At 39.7% G+C, this 16,994-nt stretch overlaps 1 protein-coding gene across 3 annotated transcripts in view; it reads right to left on the reverse strand.

The window, feature by feature from the left end:
* Positions 1 to 16,358, reverse strand: part of LOC128688053 (zinc finger C3HC-type protein 1) — a 120,939-nt gene extending 104,581 nt beyond the window's left edge. Inside the window, exon 1 of one of the 3 annotated variants that reach the window (XM_070083803.1) lies at positions 15,777 to 16,358. In XM_070083803.1, coding sequence (XP_069939904.1) covers positions 15,777 to 15,835 — 59 coding nt within the window. In that variant the 5' untranslated portion in view covers positions 15,836 to 16,358. Of the gene's footprint in view, positions 1 to 15,631; positions 15,673 to 15,776 lie in introns of those variants that run through there. The other 2 variants (XM_070083801.1, XM_070083802.1) reach the window with 2 other exon arrangements.
* Positions 16,359 to 16,994: the final 636 nt, after the last annotated feature.

Genomic DNA, 16,994 nt, shown 5'->3' on the forward strand with positions numbered 1-16,994 from the left:
AAAAAAATTTTGCCATCAGTACTTACCGAGATATAGAGCCGCAAAGTTGGCAGAAAGTGAGGTGCGTACAGCAACAGCGGCGACTGCCGCCCACCCGGTATTCTTTTATTTACTCTAATTCAAAAGTTTCTTGTATTTTCCAATATTTTTCTTTTCCAAGTAACTTATGTGGCCTGTGAGACCAATGTAAGGCGCACTGTTCAAATATACACTTATTGTTTACAACACAATAAGTGAACAAACTTTATCACTATTAGTTTGTGTATAAAATTTGTTTACACAAACAAACAATACAAAACAATGTTTATTACTATTGTTCCATAATATATATACATATGTACAGTCACTGAACACGTTCTTAGAACTGCTGCAGCTTGTGGAACTCTTTGAAACATGGGTATATGCAGAGTGGCACTTGACACTCCTCACACATAAAACGAGTGTCTCTGTGTGTTTGTGGGCGTTTTGTGGTATGTGTACATACATAACACCTCTTCTGACCATTTTCTTGGAAGTAGCAGGAGGCAGCTGTATGGGGTAGTGATCACCAGGCCTCAAACGAGATGGCGTGTGTAGGTAATTTCGTGGGCGCTGGTCTATTGCAGGTGTTGCTCCTTGGTACTTTGCGATTATTTGTCTGATTACTGACAAACAAAATTCACCATATTTTGGTGTTTTGTTGGTCCTCAACTTGTATATGTTATAAGCATTTAGCATGGAGATATCAACAAGATGGAAAAAGTTTTATATACCACTTATAACTCTTGCGTACACAATCAGCAAACCTAATCTGCATGTCACATTCGTCCACTAAGCGCATATTGATGTTGTAGTCCATGACAGCAGCTGCAGGCTTTAGAATGGGTTCACTGGTCTCTCTGTTGTGCCTGTCACTGTGTGCCATTTCGTTTCAGTGAACTGATGTCAACAATGTGACATTACGTTTGTCATGCCACCGAAATGCCATGATGTCATTGGCAGCAAAGGCTTGCACCTCACCTCTGCGAGTGCCAGCGTCGAACCTTGGCATATGTTTACGATTACCACGCACTGTGCCACACGTCTGTCAAGTTCACTCGCAAGAAATCACTGAGTAAGGGGCTTGTGTACCAGTTATCAGTAAATAACATATGCCCCTTACCAAGATATGGTTCCATCATTGTTCTAACCACATCACCAGAGATACCCAATAACTTCATGGTATCTCTCAAAGTATTACTGCCAGTGTACACAATGATATCCAAAACTAGACCACTTCTGCAATCACACAGTACAAATAACTTTATACCAAAGCATTTCCTCTTGCTTGGTATATATTGCTTGAATGAGTCTTCCTTTGAACAAAATCAAAGACTCGTCAATAACAAGCTTCCTGAAGGGATAAAAATACATGCAGCACTTTTGTTTCATGTACATAAACACATTACTGATCTTATATAACCTGTCGCTTCTGTCAGGCCTGGTTCTGTCTGAAAAGTGTAACATACATAACAGTATCAAGAAACGATTGACACCTATAATGTCACTAAAACCTAGAGTTGAAATCAGGCGTTCTGTTGCCCATTATGTGGTGACAGTATGCTTATACACATGTGGCATAAGCATTATTGTGGCAAAAAACAGGTACATCTCTGCCACAGTTGTCTCCTTCCACTGGTGTAGCCGTGATCTTGGTGAGAATTGTATTTGCCATGGTGTATTCATAGTATGTGTTGGTTTCCCTGACAATGATGTCCATCAGGGATTCATCGAAGAATAACTCAAAGCATTCCAGTTCACTAGCATTGTTCCCAAGTGGACATGATGGCTTTATTCCACTTTGTGTTTCATCCAAGTCATGGGGACTGGGAACAAACTAGTCACCTTCCTGCCAATCCCAGATACGGTCTGCTGGTGGGTTCTGGATATTTTAACGTGGTTGTGGTTGTGCAGGTTGTGGTTGTGCAGGTTGTGGTTGTGCAGGTTGTGGTTGTGCAGGTTGTGTGAGTGTGGGGTTGGGTGAGGCTGGTTGTTGTTGTGCAGAATCAGCAGCGCGGGTAGTAGCGTGGCCTGCTGCTGGTGCCACATGGGTCGTGCCACCATCACTATCACCACCACTGCCTGCTGCCTCACTCACATCATTCATACCCATCGTAACAATATCGTCATCTTCACTATCAGGTCGTGGTGAAGGGCCACGGGATGTGCTCCCAGAGTTTCTCCTTCCCCTTGGAACAGCATATGAAACACTACCAGACAGCATGCTACGTCGTACATACTGCTGCTTCACTGGGGAATATTCACCCTCACTGTCACAACTAGAACTGCTGTCAATAACCTTGAAATCACTATCACTATCACATTCACTGCTAACATCTGGGTCTTGTACATGACCAAATAGTTTCCTCTTTCATCCTGGTACAGGTGAACGTGAACGTGAACAAGCCGGCCCAGCACCAGAGGTGGATGGTTGTGGGTCATCTGGGTTTTCATCACTAATTACGTCATCCTGGGCACTTTTTTCGGTCACACTCACTTGAAAACCCTGGAATTCACTGTCACTGACACTTTCATCGCTGTTAGAGCTATCACTTGGGAACAAAAGACCTCCAATCCACTGAGGAGTGAGGTACTTCTTACCGCGAGGCATGGTGAAAATGGACTACCAAGATGGTGTTCCCACAATGCACCGCTGAGTCCCAGATTTTTTTCACAGGGTGCACACCCACCACTGAGACCCATTCTCTCTCATGTAGGCCTACCAGGCCTTTCCCGCTTGATTTGAAGCCGCTAGAATTTATGCATATAAATACATCAGAAACAGTGGCGCGTAAGACGTATATATACGGCATAAACAGTCAAAGGGTTAAAATACTCCAGGGCTCTGGTGGCCTGGTGGTTAACGCTCTCGCTTCACACGGTGAGGGCCTGGGTTCGATTCCCAGCCAGAGTAGAAACATTGGACGTGTTTCTTTCCACCTGTTGTCTATGTTCCCCATCAGTAAAATGGGTACCTGGGTGTAAGTCGACTGGTGTGGGTCGCATCCTGGGACACTGACCTAAGGAGGCCTGGTCACAGACCGGGCCGCGGGGACGTTGACCCCCGGAACTCTCTCCAGGTAAACTCCAGGATATTGACTATCTCAGGTGCTACTGTTTTTGTTTTTTAATTCATTCTTTGATTATTATATTCACTAGCTCCTTTATTTTAGCTGTAAATATCTATCATAGTTCATAAGCTCACATTTGTTAAAATAATTAAGGTGCTACTTAGATCCAAAAGTGTATAACTGAATTATCTATTCAATAATAATCCACAGTTCTTTTATAATTTTAAAAGTTTTAGAATAATTACACAGTATTATTCCTAAGTCTAGTTGTAGATTCAATATAAATCTTATATTATTTTACTCAAAATCTAGTTTGTAAAATTACTCATCCTATGATTACAGGCATAGATCCTGATGTAAACTTTTTACTAAATGAATTTCATGAATCAAACAGCAACTACAATTACTACACAGCAGACCAAGCAAAGACATTACTCAGTGCAAACAATAACATAACCATCTTTAACTACAACGTCAGATCCTTGAGCGAACATTATGACGACCTCACTGCATTACTTAATTCCCTTCATTCCAATATATCAATCATCACACTCACAGAAACCTGGCTTAAGCCTGATATTACAGATGTCTATGCTATTCCTGGCTACATGGCCATACACAACTGTAGAACAGACCAGTAAGGGGGAGAAACAGCTATATACTACTCAAATCAACTCGAGTGTATCAATAAATCTTGCACAAGGGATGAACATGGAGAATATATCATAGCCAAATTTATTTTATTTATTTATTTATTTATTTGAACATGATACATAGAAGTACAAAGAAATACAGTGGTTAAGTGTAACATGCCGAAGCCCCTTGTATGCAGAGCATTATGGGCAGACTTAAAATTAACTTAAGATTAACTAAGCAACGATATATTCAGTGGTAAATATTATTGTAAACAGATAACAATTAAGCACAAATGAGTATTTCAAAGACAGGTCATATGGTTATTTACTGTGTTGCTGTGCATTCAGTAGAAGGGAATATTCTGTTAGGTAATTTAATTAAAAATAACAAAGTTTGATTGGGTCACAGGTTAAACATTTATGAGATACAATTATTCAGTATTCATTTAGTTGTGGGTGAGTAAGTGATTTTTAAGAAGAGACTTGAATTTATAAACAGTGTTTCTTTTATATTCACAAGTAATGAGTTCCAGATTTTTACACCTTTTATATGCAATGAGTTTTTGCATAGTGTGAGATGGACATGAGGAACATCAAAGAGTGATCGCTGCCTTGTGTTATGGTCATGTGTTCTGTTGAGGTCAGTAAGGAGACGTTTAACCCTTTGACTGTTTTCGACGTATAAATACGTCTTACGAGCCAATGTTTCTGACGTATATATACTCAATAATTCTAGCGGCTTCAAATCAAGTGGGAGAAAGCTGGTAGGCCCACATGTGAGAGAATGGGTCTGTGTGGTCAGTGTGCACCACATAAAAAAAATCCTGCAGCACACATTGCGTAATGAGAAAAAAAAAACTCTGATCGTTTTTTTGGAATAAAACGCCGACTTTGAGGTGTATTTTCGTATAGTATTTATCATTGTATTCGCGTTTTCATGGTCTTAGGTGATAAAATGGAAAACATATTACAGAAATAGAGATGATTTTTATTACTTTTACGATGAAAACGACCTTGAAACTAAGCTCAAAGTAGCGAAAATGTTCGATTTTTACCAATGTTGAAGAGTAAATAAATCACACCACACGTCCAATACACGTCAACTAGGGAGTCTAATATTCTTTCACTAGTGCACTGATATTATTTATACCATTTTTACAATAATGCAGTCGTCTGCATAACAGTAAATTTTGTATTTTTTTGTATGAATAAAAAATCAAAATAGAAAGCAATAATAATATAAGAGGGGCCTAGAGATGTGACTAATGAACAGAGCATATGTTATTTTAGTGCCACGAATGTCTACCTTGTTTATTCTGGACCCTATTTTGAAATTGGCATCTTTTTTATTTTGCGTGAAATTGGCCAAATTGCCAATTTCTGACCACCATATTGGGTAGTCCAAATTAGTAAATGGGAGGTTTCTTGTACTCAGCTGATAGATAAAATGGAGTTCTAAAGAAATAGCTATGAGTTTGGTCAACTGGAACAATGGAATTGGCTGAAAATTGGGCTCAAAGTCGGCGAAATCGCCGATACGCATATGTCGCCGAGACCGCTAACTTCGCGGGACCATAATTCCACGAGTTTTCGACCAAATTTCGAACTTTTGGTGTCATTACCATCGGGAAAAGATTCTCTATCATTTCATAAGAAAAAATAATTTTTTTTTTTTTCAAAAATTGAGCGACATAGAATGACAGTTTCAGAGAGGGGCCTGAAACAGTCAAAGGGTTAAGGGGAGGGTTTATATCCGAGTTAAGTGTTCTATGCATGTAGTAGGTACAATAATATGTATGGATGTTTTGTATGGTGAGTAGGCTTAGAGTTTTGAATATTGGTGGAGTGTGCTGCCTGTAGTGGGAATTTGCTATCATTCTGACTGCAGCCTTTTGTTGGGTAATTAATGGTCTGAGATGGTTTATTGTTGTTAAGCCCCATGCACAAATTCCATAGGTGAGATAGGGGTAAATAACTGAGTGATATAGGGCCAGGAGGGCTGACTGTGGAACATAGTACCGTATCTTCGATAGTATGCCTACGGTCTTGGAAATTTTCTTGGAAATTTGTTGTATATGTGTTTGAAATTTGAGTCTATTATCAAGGTGGATTCCTAAGAATTTTCCCTCTGTGAGCTTTGTGATAGGTGATCCGTTTATCATTATGTTAAGAGGGACATCTGTAGCTCTGGTACCAAACCGAATGAAGTAGGTTTTGTCAATGTCGAGAGTAAGTTTGTTAGTCCTCATTCAGGTAGATATTTTCTGTAATTCGATATTCACAGTATTGGCGAGCATGACTGGGCTTGGGTGAGAGAAGACGTATGTAGTATCATCTGCAAATAGTGTGGGTTTGAGTAGTTGCAAAATCACCTAACAGGTGATTTAAACCAAAAGACTTGCAAAAATCCCTCACAGTTATAAACATCTACAGAGTACCACAGTCAAACATTTACCACTTTAGTGAAAAACTAGAAAACATGATTACTGGTGCACACATGAATAAAGACCACCTGTTACTAACAGGTGATTTCAACATAAACATACTACACGACCAGGACCCACAAGTAACCGAATTCACAAACACTATGAGCAACTGATTGTTGCTACCAACAATAACTAAACCTACAAGAATCACCGAGACAAGTATCTCCTTAATAGACCACATCTGGACAAACACCATATCCCCTTTAAAATCAGGCATAATCACAGATAACACTACAGACCACTACCCAACCTTTCTCATAACTAATCTGGGCAAATTGCCACAAGACATTACTAAAGTAACCTTCAGACTACATAACGAGACAGCTGTTAACAACTTTATAGCAGCTATGAATAACATCGATTGGCAAAATGAGCTCGAAACATATACAGACTTGAATGAAATTATAAATAATTTTCTAAAAAAAGCCCAATGCCTCTACAACCAACACTGCCCCCAAAAAACAAAGCAGATCACAGCAAAGAGACTGAATAGTCCCTGGCTAACACCTAGCCTCCTCAAATCCATTAACACAAAGCACAAATATGAAAAACAGTATAGAACGGGTCAAATAACTAGAGAACAGTCTAAACGTTATTCCTCAGCTCTTACCAGCTTGATATGAAGATCTAAAAAATTTTATGAAAATAGATTACATAAAATCAAAGGTGATATGAAGAAAACCTGGAAAACTATCTGAAATTCTTGGAATAAAAGGTTATCCAAAAAAAAAACAATCAAACTAACAAAATCAGATGAACCCCAACTCACACCTACTGAAACAGCAAACACACCATAGGAAAAAATCTAGCAAACAAAATACCAAGCTCAAACACCCGTCCATCAGACTAACTCATAGGTACCTACCCAAATACGCTATTCCTACCTCCAACCAACCAACCAACCAACCAACCAACCAACCAACCAACCAGAAGTCTCGCTCATCATCAACACCCTTAAAAACAAGGCAGGTGACATAAACAACTTGCCTGCTTTTATGTACAAAAAAGCTTCTCAAGTATTGTCACCAATTATTGCAACACTAACAAATCCACTGAATCATCTACCTTCCCAACAATCCTCAAAATAGCGAGGGTCACTCCCATCCATAAAGGAGGTGACCAAGCTGACTTGAATAACTACAGACCAATATCTAACTTACCACTGCTCTCTAAAATTTTTGAAAAATTAATTCATAGATGGATCTATTCCTACCTTGTCTCACACAACATACTAAACCCTTGTCAGTCCAGATTCAGGAACAATAATAGCACAAATGATGCATCCATACACATGCTAGAACTAATATATACTTAGAAAAGAAAGAAGTCCCGCTGGGCATTTTCATTGATTTACATAAAGCTTTCGATACAGTCGACCACAAACTGCTGTACTCCAAATTAACGCACTATGGCATCAGAGGCCACTCCCTAAACTACCTAAAGTCATGTCATAGTAACAGAAATCAATATGTGTATGCAAATGGTGCACACTCTTCCACCCAACCAATCACAGTAGGAGTCCCACAAAGAAGTGTCCTTGGACCACTCCACTTTCTCATCTACATCAATGATCTACCGAATGCATCACAGCTACTCAAACCCATATTATTTGCAGACGACACTACATACGTCTTCTCCCACCCAAACCCAGTCATACTAGCAAACACTGTCAATGCCAAATTGCAGAAAATATCTGCATCTGCTAGAAAAATGACAGGATGGATAATGAGAACCTTCAAAACTAGGGAGGCCAAGCCCATGATGACACTCTTCATGTCACTTGTTCTATCTAGGCTGGAATATTGCTGCACACTAACAGCACCTTTCAAGGCAGGTGAAATTGCTGACCTAGAAAATGTACAGAGAACCTTCACAGCACGCATAACGGAGATAAAACACCTCAATTACTGGGAGCGCTTGAGGTTCCTAAACCTGTATTCGCTGGAATGCAGGCGGGAGAGATACATGATTATATACACCTGGAAAATCCTAGAGGGACTAGTACCGAACTTGCACATGAAAATCACTCACTATGAAAGCAAAAGACTTGGCAGACGATGCAACATCCCCCCAATGAAAAGCAGAGGTGTCACTAGCACGTTAAGAGACCATACAATAAGTGTCAGGGGCCCAAGACTGTTCAACTGCCTCCCAGCATACATAAGGGGGATTACCAACAGACCCCTGGCAGTCTTCAAGCTGGCACTGGACAAGCACCTAAAGTCGGTTCCTGACCAGCCGGGCTGTGGCTCGTACGTTGGTTTGTGTGCAGCCAGCAGTAACAGCCTGGTTGATCAGGCTCTGATCCACCAGGAGGCCTGGTCACAGACCGGGCCGCGGGGGCGTTGACCCCCGGAACTCTCTCCAGGTAAACTCCAGGATGATGACTAATAAACTTACCCTGAATACAGTTAAAACATATTTCATTCAGTTTGGAAACAAAGCTGCAAATCATTCAATTAACATAACGCTAAATGGATCATCAGTCACAAGACTTACAGAGGGAAAATTCCTAGGTATCCACCTTGACAATGTCCTTAAGTTCCAGACACACATACAACAAATCACCAAGAAAATCTGCAAGACTGTAGGTATACTAACAAAGATAAGGTACTACGTGCCACAATCAGCTCTCCTGGCACTGTACCATTCACTCGTATACCCTTACCTTGCCTACGGAATTTGTGCATGGGGATCAACAACATTCAATCACCTAAGACCTCTAATAACCCAGCAAAAGGCAGCAGTCAGAATGATGATAAATTCCCACTCCCGCCAGCATACTCACCAATTTTCAAGAGTTTGAATCTGCTCACCATTAAGAACATCCATACTTATTCATGTGCCTACTACATACACAGAACAATACACGCAAATATAAACCCTCCACTCAAACTTCTCACCAATCTTAGCAGAGACATGACCATAACACAAGACACAGATCTCTTTTGATATACCTCATGTCCATATCACACTGTGTAAAAACTCTATGCACATAAAGGGCCCCAAAATTTGGAATTCATTACCAGAAGATACTAAAGTAACCTGGTCTGAAAATCAATTTAAGACTTCTCAAAAGACACCTAATCACCCTAGACTAAATGCTAAATACTCAGTACACACTTACTCACTTATATTATTCCCACATCATAATTTCAACAATTACTTTGAACCTTTTATCCATTGTTGAGAGGAATATAATTAAATCATTGTTTTCACAAAAGCATTTTTTGAATATATGAATATATCTTTTGTCTTATACAAATTAGATTCACTTATAATTAATAATTACTGTACAACTATGATATAATTAATATTCCACTGTACAACTATGATATAATTCTTAGTGTTAAGTAGTCAGTAAGCCAATAATGTTAAGTCAGCCCATAATGCCTAGGCATAACAGAGGCTCTCTTTGCATTGCAACCCATTATTGTAAATACAAAATCTCAATGTACTATTTGCAAAGACATAAATAAATAAATAAATAAATAAATACTGGATCCCAGTCATTGTAATGGAGCTCTTTAAGCTTAGTAAGAAAAAGAAGGCTCTGTTTTAGTTCTGGCACAGTGCCAGTAAAGTCACTGTCTGGCTTATTAGGGTCGTTTCATTTTATTCTCCATGATACAGCCCACAACAGTGGTGGTCACGTGTACTTTACTCCTGTTTTTGTTTTTTTATGTCCTGTGGCTTGGTAGGCAACTCTTGCCTTACATAGTAAGTGTCTGTGGTTCAATCTCAGGCATGGGTGGAAACATCGGGCATGTTATTTATTTATTTATTTATTTATTTGAACATGATACATTGAAGTACAAAAAAATACAGTGGTTAAGTGTAACATGCCAAAGCCCCTTGTATACAGAGCATTATGGGCTAGCTTAAAATTAACTTAAGATTAACTAAGCAACGATATATTCAGTGGTAAACATTATTGTAAACAGATAACAATTAAGCACAAAAGAGTATTTCAAAGACAGGTCATATGGTCATTTACTGTGTTGCTGTGCATTCAGTAGAATGGAGTATTCTGTTAGATAATGTAATTAAAAATAACAAAGTTTGATTGGGTCACAGGTTATACATTTATGAGATACAATTATTCAGTATTTATTTAGTTGTGAGTAAGTGATTTTTAAGTAGAGATTTAAATTTATAAACAGTGTTTCTTTTATATTCACAGGTAATGAATTCCAGATTTTTGGGCCTTTTATGTGCATTGAGTTTTTGCAAAGTGTGAGATGGACACGAGGAACCTCAAAGAGTGATCTGTGCCTTGTGTTATGGCCAATGGTATTGATGACTGGACAGACATTTTTCTTAACAAATTACTTAGACTATACAACAAACATTGTCCTATAAAAACGAAACAGATCACAAACAAACGGCTTGGTTGCCCATGGCTAACCAGTACCATTCTGAAATCCATTGACAAGAAACACCAATATGAAAAGCAATATAGACAGGGCTTAATACACAAAGATATTCTTAACCCTTTGAGGGTCGACAGGCCCTCTCCGAAACTCGTTCTCAGGGTCGGCCAAATTTAAAAAAAAAAATTATTTTCTCTTATGAAAAGATAGAGAATCTTTTTCCGATCATAACGACACCAAAAGTTTGAAATTTGATAGAAAACTTACGGAATTATGCTCTCGCAAAGTTAGCGGTCTCGGCGATGTTTACGCATCGGCGATTTTGCCCACTTTGAGCCCCATTTTCGGCCAATTTCACTGTACTAGTCGACAAAAAACATGAATATTTCGCTAGAACTCCATTTTTTCTATCGAATGGGTGCAAGAAACCACCCATTTATAAATTCAACTATCCAGTACAGTGGTCAGAATTTAGCAATTTTGCCAATTTCACACAAATTTCAAAAGATGCCAATTTCTGAATAGGGTCCAGAATAAACAAGATAGACATTCCTGGCACTAAAATGACATTTCCTCTAGTCATTAGTCACGTCTCAAGGCCCCTCTTATATTCTTTTGCTTTCCACTTTGAATTTTTATTCTCACAAAAAATATAAGATTTACTGTTATGCAGACTACTGCATTAGTGTAAAAAATGGTATAAATATTATTGGTGCACTTGTGAAAGAATATTAGACTCACCAGTTGACGTGTATTGCACGCTTGGCACGATTTGTTTACTTTTGAAGTTTGGTAAAAATCGAACATTTCTGCTACTTTGAGCTCAATTTCAAGGCACCTTTCATTGTAAAACCAGTCAAAATCATCTCAATTTCTGTAATATGTCTTCCATTCTATAAAATGAGACCAAGAAAACTAGAATAGAACAATAAATACTATACGAAAATACACTGCAAAGTCGCTGATTTATTAAAAAAAAATGGTAAAATTTTTTTTTCTCATTATGCACTGTGTGCTGCAGGATTTTTTTTAAACTGTGCACACTGACCACATAGACCCATTCTTTCATATGAAGGCCTACCAGCTTTCTCCCACTAGATTTGAGGCCGCTAGAATTTATGAGTACTAGTACGTCAAAAACCCCTACTCGTAAGACGTACTAGTATGACGAAAACCCTCAAAGGGTTAAACACTATTCATCAGTTCTCACCAAAGTAATAAAGAAAGCCAAACAACTATACTACTCCAGTAGATTCACAGACACTAGAGGAGATATAAAAAAGACCTGGAAAACACTCTCAGATTCTAGGGACCCACAAACTGAAAAAAACCAAGAATATTGTCCTAACTAAACCTAATGAAACACCACTACATCCCACTGACACAGCTAAGAAGATAAACGACTTCTTCTCAACCATAGGATCTAATCTCGCCAATAAAATCCCACATACCAATGACCATGCCGGGGACTACCTAGATGGGAATTTCCCAAATTCCTTCTATCTTGCACCAACTGAGCCCTCGGAAGTCACTGAGATTATAAAGTCACTTAAAAACAACTCGGGGAATCTGTCTAATGTCCCACCATTACTGTACAAGCGAGTGGCCCATATCCTTTCGCATGCTATTTCATTACTTTTTAACAAGTCACTAGAAACTAGCACCTTCCCGAAACTACTCAAGATGGCAAGGGTTACACCAATACATAAAGGTGGTGACCCTACAGACTTAAACAACTATAGGCCAATATCAAACTTACCATTGCTATCCAAAATCTTTGAGAAACTCGTACACAGGAGACAATATTCATTTATAACAACACAAAACATACTCAACCCCTGCCAATTTCGATTCAGGAAAAATAAAAGCACTAATGATGCAATCATAAAAATGCTAGATCTGCTTTACACAGCATTGGAAAATTAAGGAATATCCACTAGGAATTTTTATTGACCTAAGAAAAGCTTTTGACACAGTAGACCACGACATCCTACTCCACAAACTTGACCATTATGGTATAAGAGGCAATGCGCTTGCTTATTTCAAATCTTACCTTACTAATAGGTATCAGTATGTCACCATTAAAGACACAGCATCAACAACACGGCCACTTGATACTGGAGTTCCGCAGGGAAGTGTCCTTGGTCCCCTGCTCTTCCTCATATACATCAATGATCTTCCAAACGTATCCCAACACCTGAAACCCATTCTCTTTGCTGACGACACGACTTATGTCATCTCTCACCCTAATCTTGCCACCCTCAACACCATTGTTAACGAGGAGCTGATCAAAATATCGACTTGGATGACAGCCAATAAACTTACGCTTAACACTGACAAAACCTACTATATTATGTTTGGTAGCAGAGCAGGAGATGCACAAATCAACATTAAGATCGACAACACTCTAATTACCAGACATAATGAGGGCAAATTCCTAGGCCTATACCTTGACAACAACCTGAATTTCAGCACCCATATCCAACACACAACCAAAAAAGCATCCAAAACAGTTGGGATCCTCTCCAAGATACGATACTACGTGCCGCAAACTACCCTTATCACACTATACCATTCACTTATATATCCATACCTCACCTATGCTATTTGTGCTTGGGGATCAACTGCAGCAACACACCTAAAGCCAATAATAACCCAACAAAAAGCTGCAGTAAGAATAATCACTCAATCCCATCCCTGGCAACACACCCCCCACTCTTCATAGATCTAAACTTACTCCCTGTTCAGTACATCCACACTTACTACTGTGCAATCTACATCTACAGGACCTTAAACTCCAATATCAACCTTGACCTAAAACGCTTTCTTGATAGTTGTGACAGAACCCACAGGCATAACACCAGACACAAACATCTCTAGGACATTCCCCGTGTCCGACTAAACCTTTACAAAAATTCAATGTATGTCAAAGGCCCTAAAATCTGGAACACCCTACCTGAGAACTCTAGAACTGCAGACACATTCATCACCTTCAAAACTACCATTAGAAAACATCTTATCTCCCTGATACACCCCATCAACTAACTACACGAATACCACCTGGTGGTTCACACTTACACTCACTCACCCATTTGACCATAAACAGAAATATTATTCTCAATCTTAAAATAATGAATCCTATGATACTCCAATACTGAAACTATGTACTGTGCCAAAACAAAAGCATTCACATTGCTAAACTCACAAACTAGTATTTAGTCACTTAGCCATAATACCAACTTACCTCATAATTTGTAATATTTTAAAATAAAGAATTAAACTAAGTCTGCCCGAAATGCCTAGCCATGCTAGGCGTTCTAGTGGTACACTCTGTAATCATTATTTAACTACATGTAAACCACACAACAACCAAATTCTGTAAATTCAACATTGTAATCTTTATAGAGAATAAACTTTGAATTTGAATTTGAGGTTGGTAAGGAGATGTTTGAGGGGAGGGTTTATATCCGAGTTAAGTGTTCTATGTATGTAGTAGGTACAATAATAAGTATGGATGTTTTGTATGGTGAGTAGGTTTAGAGTTTTGAATATTGGCAGATTGTGCTGTCTGAAGTGGGAATTTGTTATTATTCTGACTGCAGCCTTTTGTTGGGTGATTAGTGGTCTGAGATGGTTTATTGTTGTTTCCTTACACCTGCTGTCCCTATTCACCTAGCAATAAGTAGGTACCTGGGTGTTAGTTGATTGGTGTGTATTGCATCCTGGGAGACAAGATTAAACGATCTCGATGATGTACTAACTTTCTTGGATATTCAGATTAAAACTTTATTTCAAATCTTTGTAAAAAATAAACAAGAATTGTAAAGCCAATTGGATACATATTATTACATTCAAAGGTGGAGAGCTAAACCTGTAGGGGTCATGCAGTGCCTGGGGAAATGCAAGGCATTCAGACTCAGTTCAAGGAATTGAAACACGGTCCAATTCCTTAGATCAAGAGCTCCTCACCAGCATCAAGGAACCTTCATAGAAAGGCACAAGATGCAAAGCATTTTGGGCAAACTTAGACTAGCATTAAGACGACATAGTCCTTTTAATGGAGGAAGGTAACAAAAATAGTTAAGAAATAAATTACAGGATTATTCATTAAAAATGCAAAACTGTAATTGACTACAGTAGTTGTATAATGTTGAGAATTAAGAGATTACAATACAATACAATGCAGTACAATATAAATTATATGAAGATTATCAAGCAAATATTTAGTTCCTATTGAATAGGATCTTAATTTTTTATATAATCTCGCCTTATATTACAAAACTTAACCTAACCCACAATTTTATGGCTGGTCTAGACCAGGTTAAGTTTGGTCGGGTTACATTATTAATTTGCTAATCAAATTAAAGTTTTTCTCTTATTTGTTTAAAATATGTGTTCACTGCACAACCCATCAGAATATATCTTATATGACTGGACTTGAATTCATTTTTGAGTCGACTTAATTGTCAAGTAGCATTGTGTATGATGTAGAGAGGTGCCGTGTCTGACTTACCTGGGTTATCCTAGGTAATTTACAACTTTACTATGAATACATGTAAACTACCTTAGCTTGTACATATCCAAAACAAAATACAAATACACTTATTAGATATGTTTGACTTCCCCTAATTTACACTTATGACTGTCAACGTAAAATTCTGAACATAGTTTAGCTAGATAATTTTTAAACTAGTCATAAGGTTGTCTAAGACACTCCATTATAGGCAGTGTAATACAAACTTTATCATCCTAAGACAAGATCATTCCCATTAACTGATAAACTAATTGTTTAAATGTTTTGAACTACCTCACTTGTGTAAATCTTGTTAATTAGTACAGTTACCTCATTTTAATACCAGTATGATCATAACCTGTGTTAATATAGAGTAACAAATAGTATTATTCTGCCGGAAATGCCTAGGCCTACTAGTGGCCTTCTTTGTAATAAGTATTTTATTTTGTAATTTTATAATATGTAAACCACACATTGTAATCTATACTGAGAAACAAACATCTGAATTTGAAAAATAAATATAATTATGACGTACCTGTATCTAAATAAACTATTAAACATCTTAGTTTTCTAAAGCCTATGTAGTGTATTTTGTGGGAATAAGTTTGTACATGTGTTTATCACACCAGTTTATTCTGAGTATTTTACCCGACACTAGTAAGACCAAGTTACTGACTGACCTGGGTGTGTGTGTGAGGGCAGCCAGAGTCTGGTGTATCCGCTGGTAAAGTACCTCCATGGTGGTGGTGGTGGGCGGCCTGGATGATCACTGAGTGGTGGTGGTGGTGGTGGGCGGCCTGGATGATCACTGAGTGGTGGTGGTGGGCGGCCTGGATGATGACTGAGTGGTGGTGGTGGGCGGCCTGGATGATCACTGAGTGGTGGTGGTGGGCGGCCTGGATGATCACTGAGTGGTGGTGGTGGGCGGCCTGGATGATCACTGAGTGGTGGTGGTGGTGGTGGGCGGCCTGGATGATCACTGAGTGGTGGTGGTGGGCGGCCTGGATGATCACTGAGTGGTGGTGGTGGGCGGCCTGGATGATCACTGAGTGGTGGTGGTGGGCGGCCTGGATGATCACTGAGTGGTGGTGGTGGGGGCCCTGGATGATCACTGAGTGGTGGTGGTAGGGGCCCTGGATGATCACTGAGTGGTGGTGGTGGTGGACGGCCTGAATGATGACTGCATCATGGGCAGCGGACAGTTACTGAAGTGGGGTTGCCGGATACTGGTCCAGGGTGGTAGGTAATGGTGGAGGGTGGTAGGTAGTGGTGGAGGGTGGTAGGTAGTGGTGGAGGGTGGTAGGTAGTGGTGATGGGTGGTAGGTAGTAGTGGAGGGTGGTAGGTAGTGGTGGAGGGTGGTAGGTAGTGGTGATGGGTGGTAGGTAGTGGTGGAGGGTGGTAGGTAGTGGTGGAGGGTGGTAGGTAGTGGAGGGTGGTAGGTAGTGGTGGAGGGTGGTAGGTAGTGGTGGAGGGTGGTAGGTAGTGGAGGGTGGTGGTAGGTAGTGTAGTGTGAGGGTGGTAGGTGGAGGGTGGTAGGTAGTGGTGGAGGGTGGTAGGTAGTGGAGGGTGGTAGGTAGTGGTGGAGGGTGGTAGGTAGTGGTGGAGGGTGGTAGGTAGTGGAGGGTGGTAGGTAGTGGTGGAGGGTGGTAGGTAGTGGTGGAGGGTGGTAGGTAGTGGTGGAGGGTGGTATGCAGTGGTGATGGGTGGTAGGTAGGGTGGTAGGTAGTGGTGGAGGTAGGTAGTGGTGATGGGTGGTAGGTAGTGGTGGAGGGTGGTAGGTAGTGGTGGAGGGTGGTAGGTAGTGGTGGAGGGTGGTAGGTAGTGGTGGAGGGTGGTAGGTAATGGTGGAGGGTGGTAGGTAGTGGTGGAGGGTGGTAGGTAATGGTGGAGGGTGGTA

The sequence above is a fragment of the Cherax quadricarinatus genome, chromosome 10, assembly GCF_038502225.1.
Source record: "Cherax quadricarinatus isolate ZL_2023a chromosome 10, ASM3850222v1, whole genome shotgun sequence".
Taxonomy (NCBI): domain Eukaryota; kingdom Metazoa; phylum Arthropoda; class Malacostraca; order Decapoda; family Parastacidae; genus Cherax; species Cherax quadricarinatus.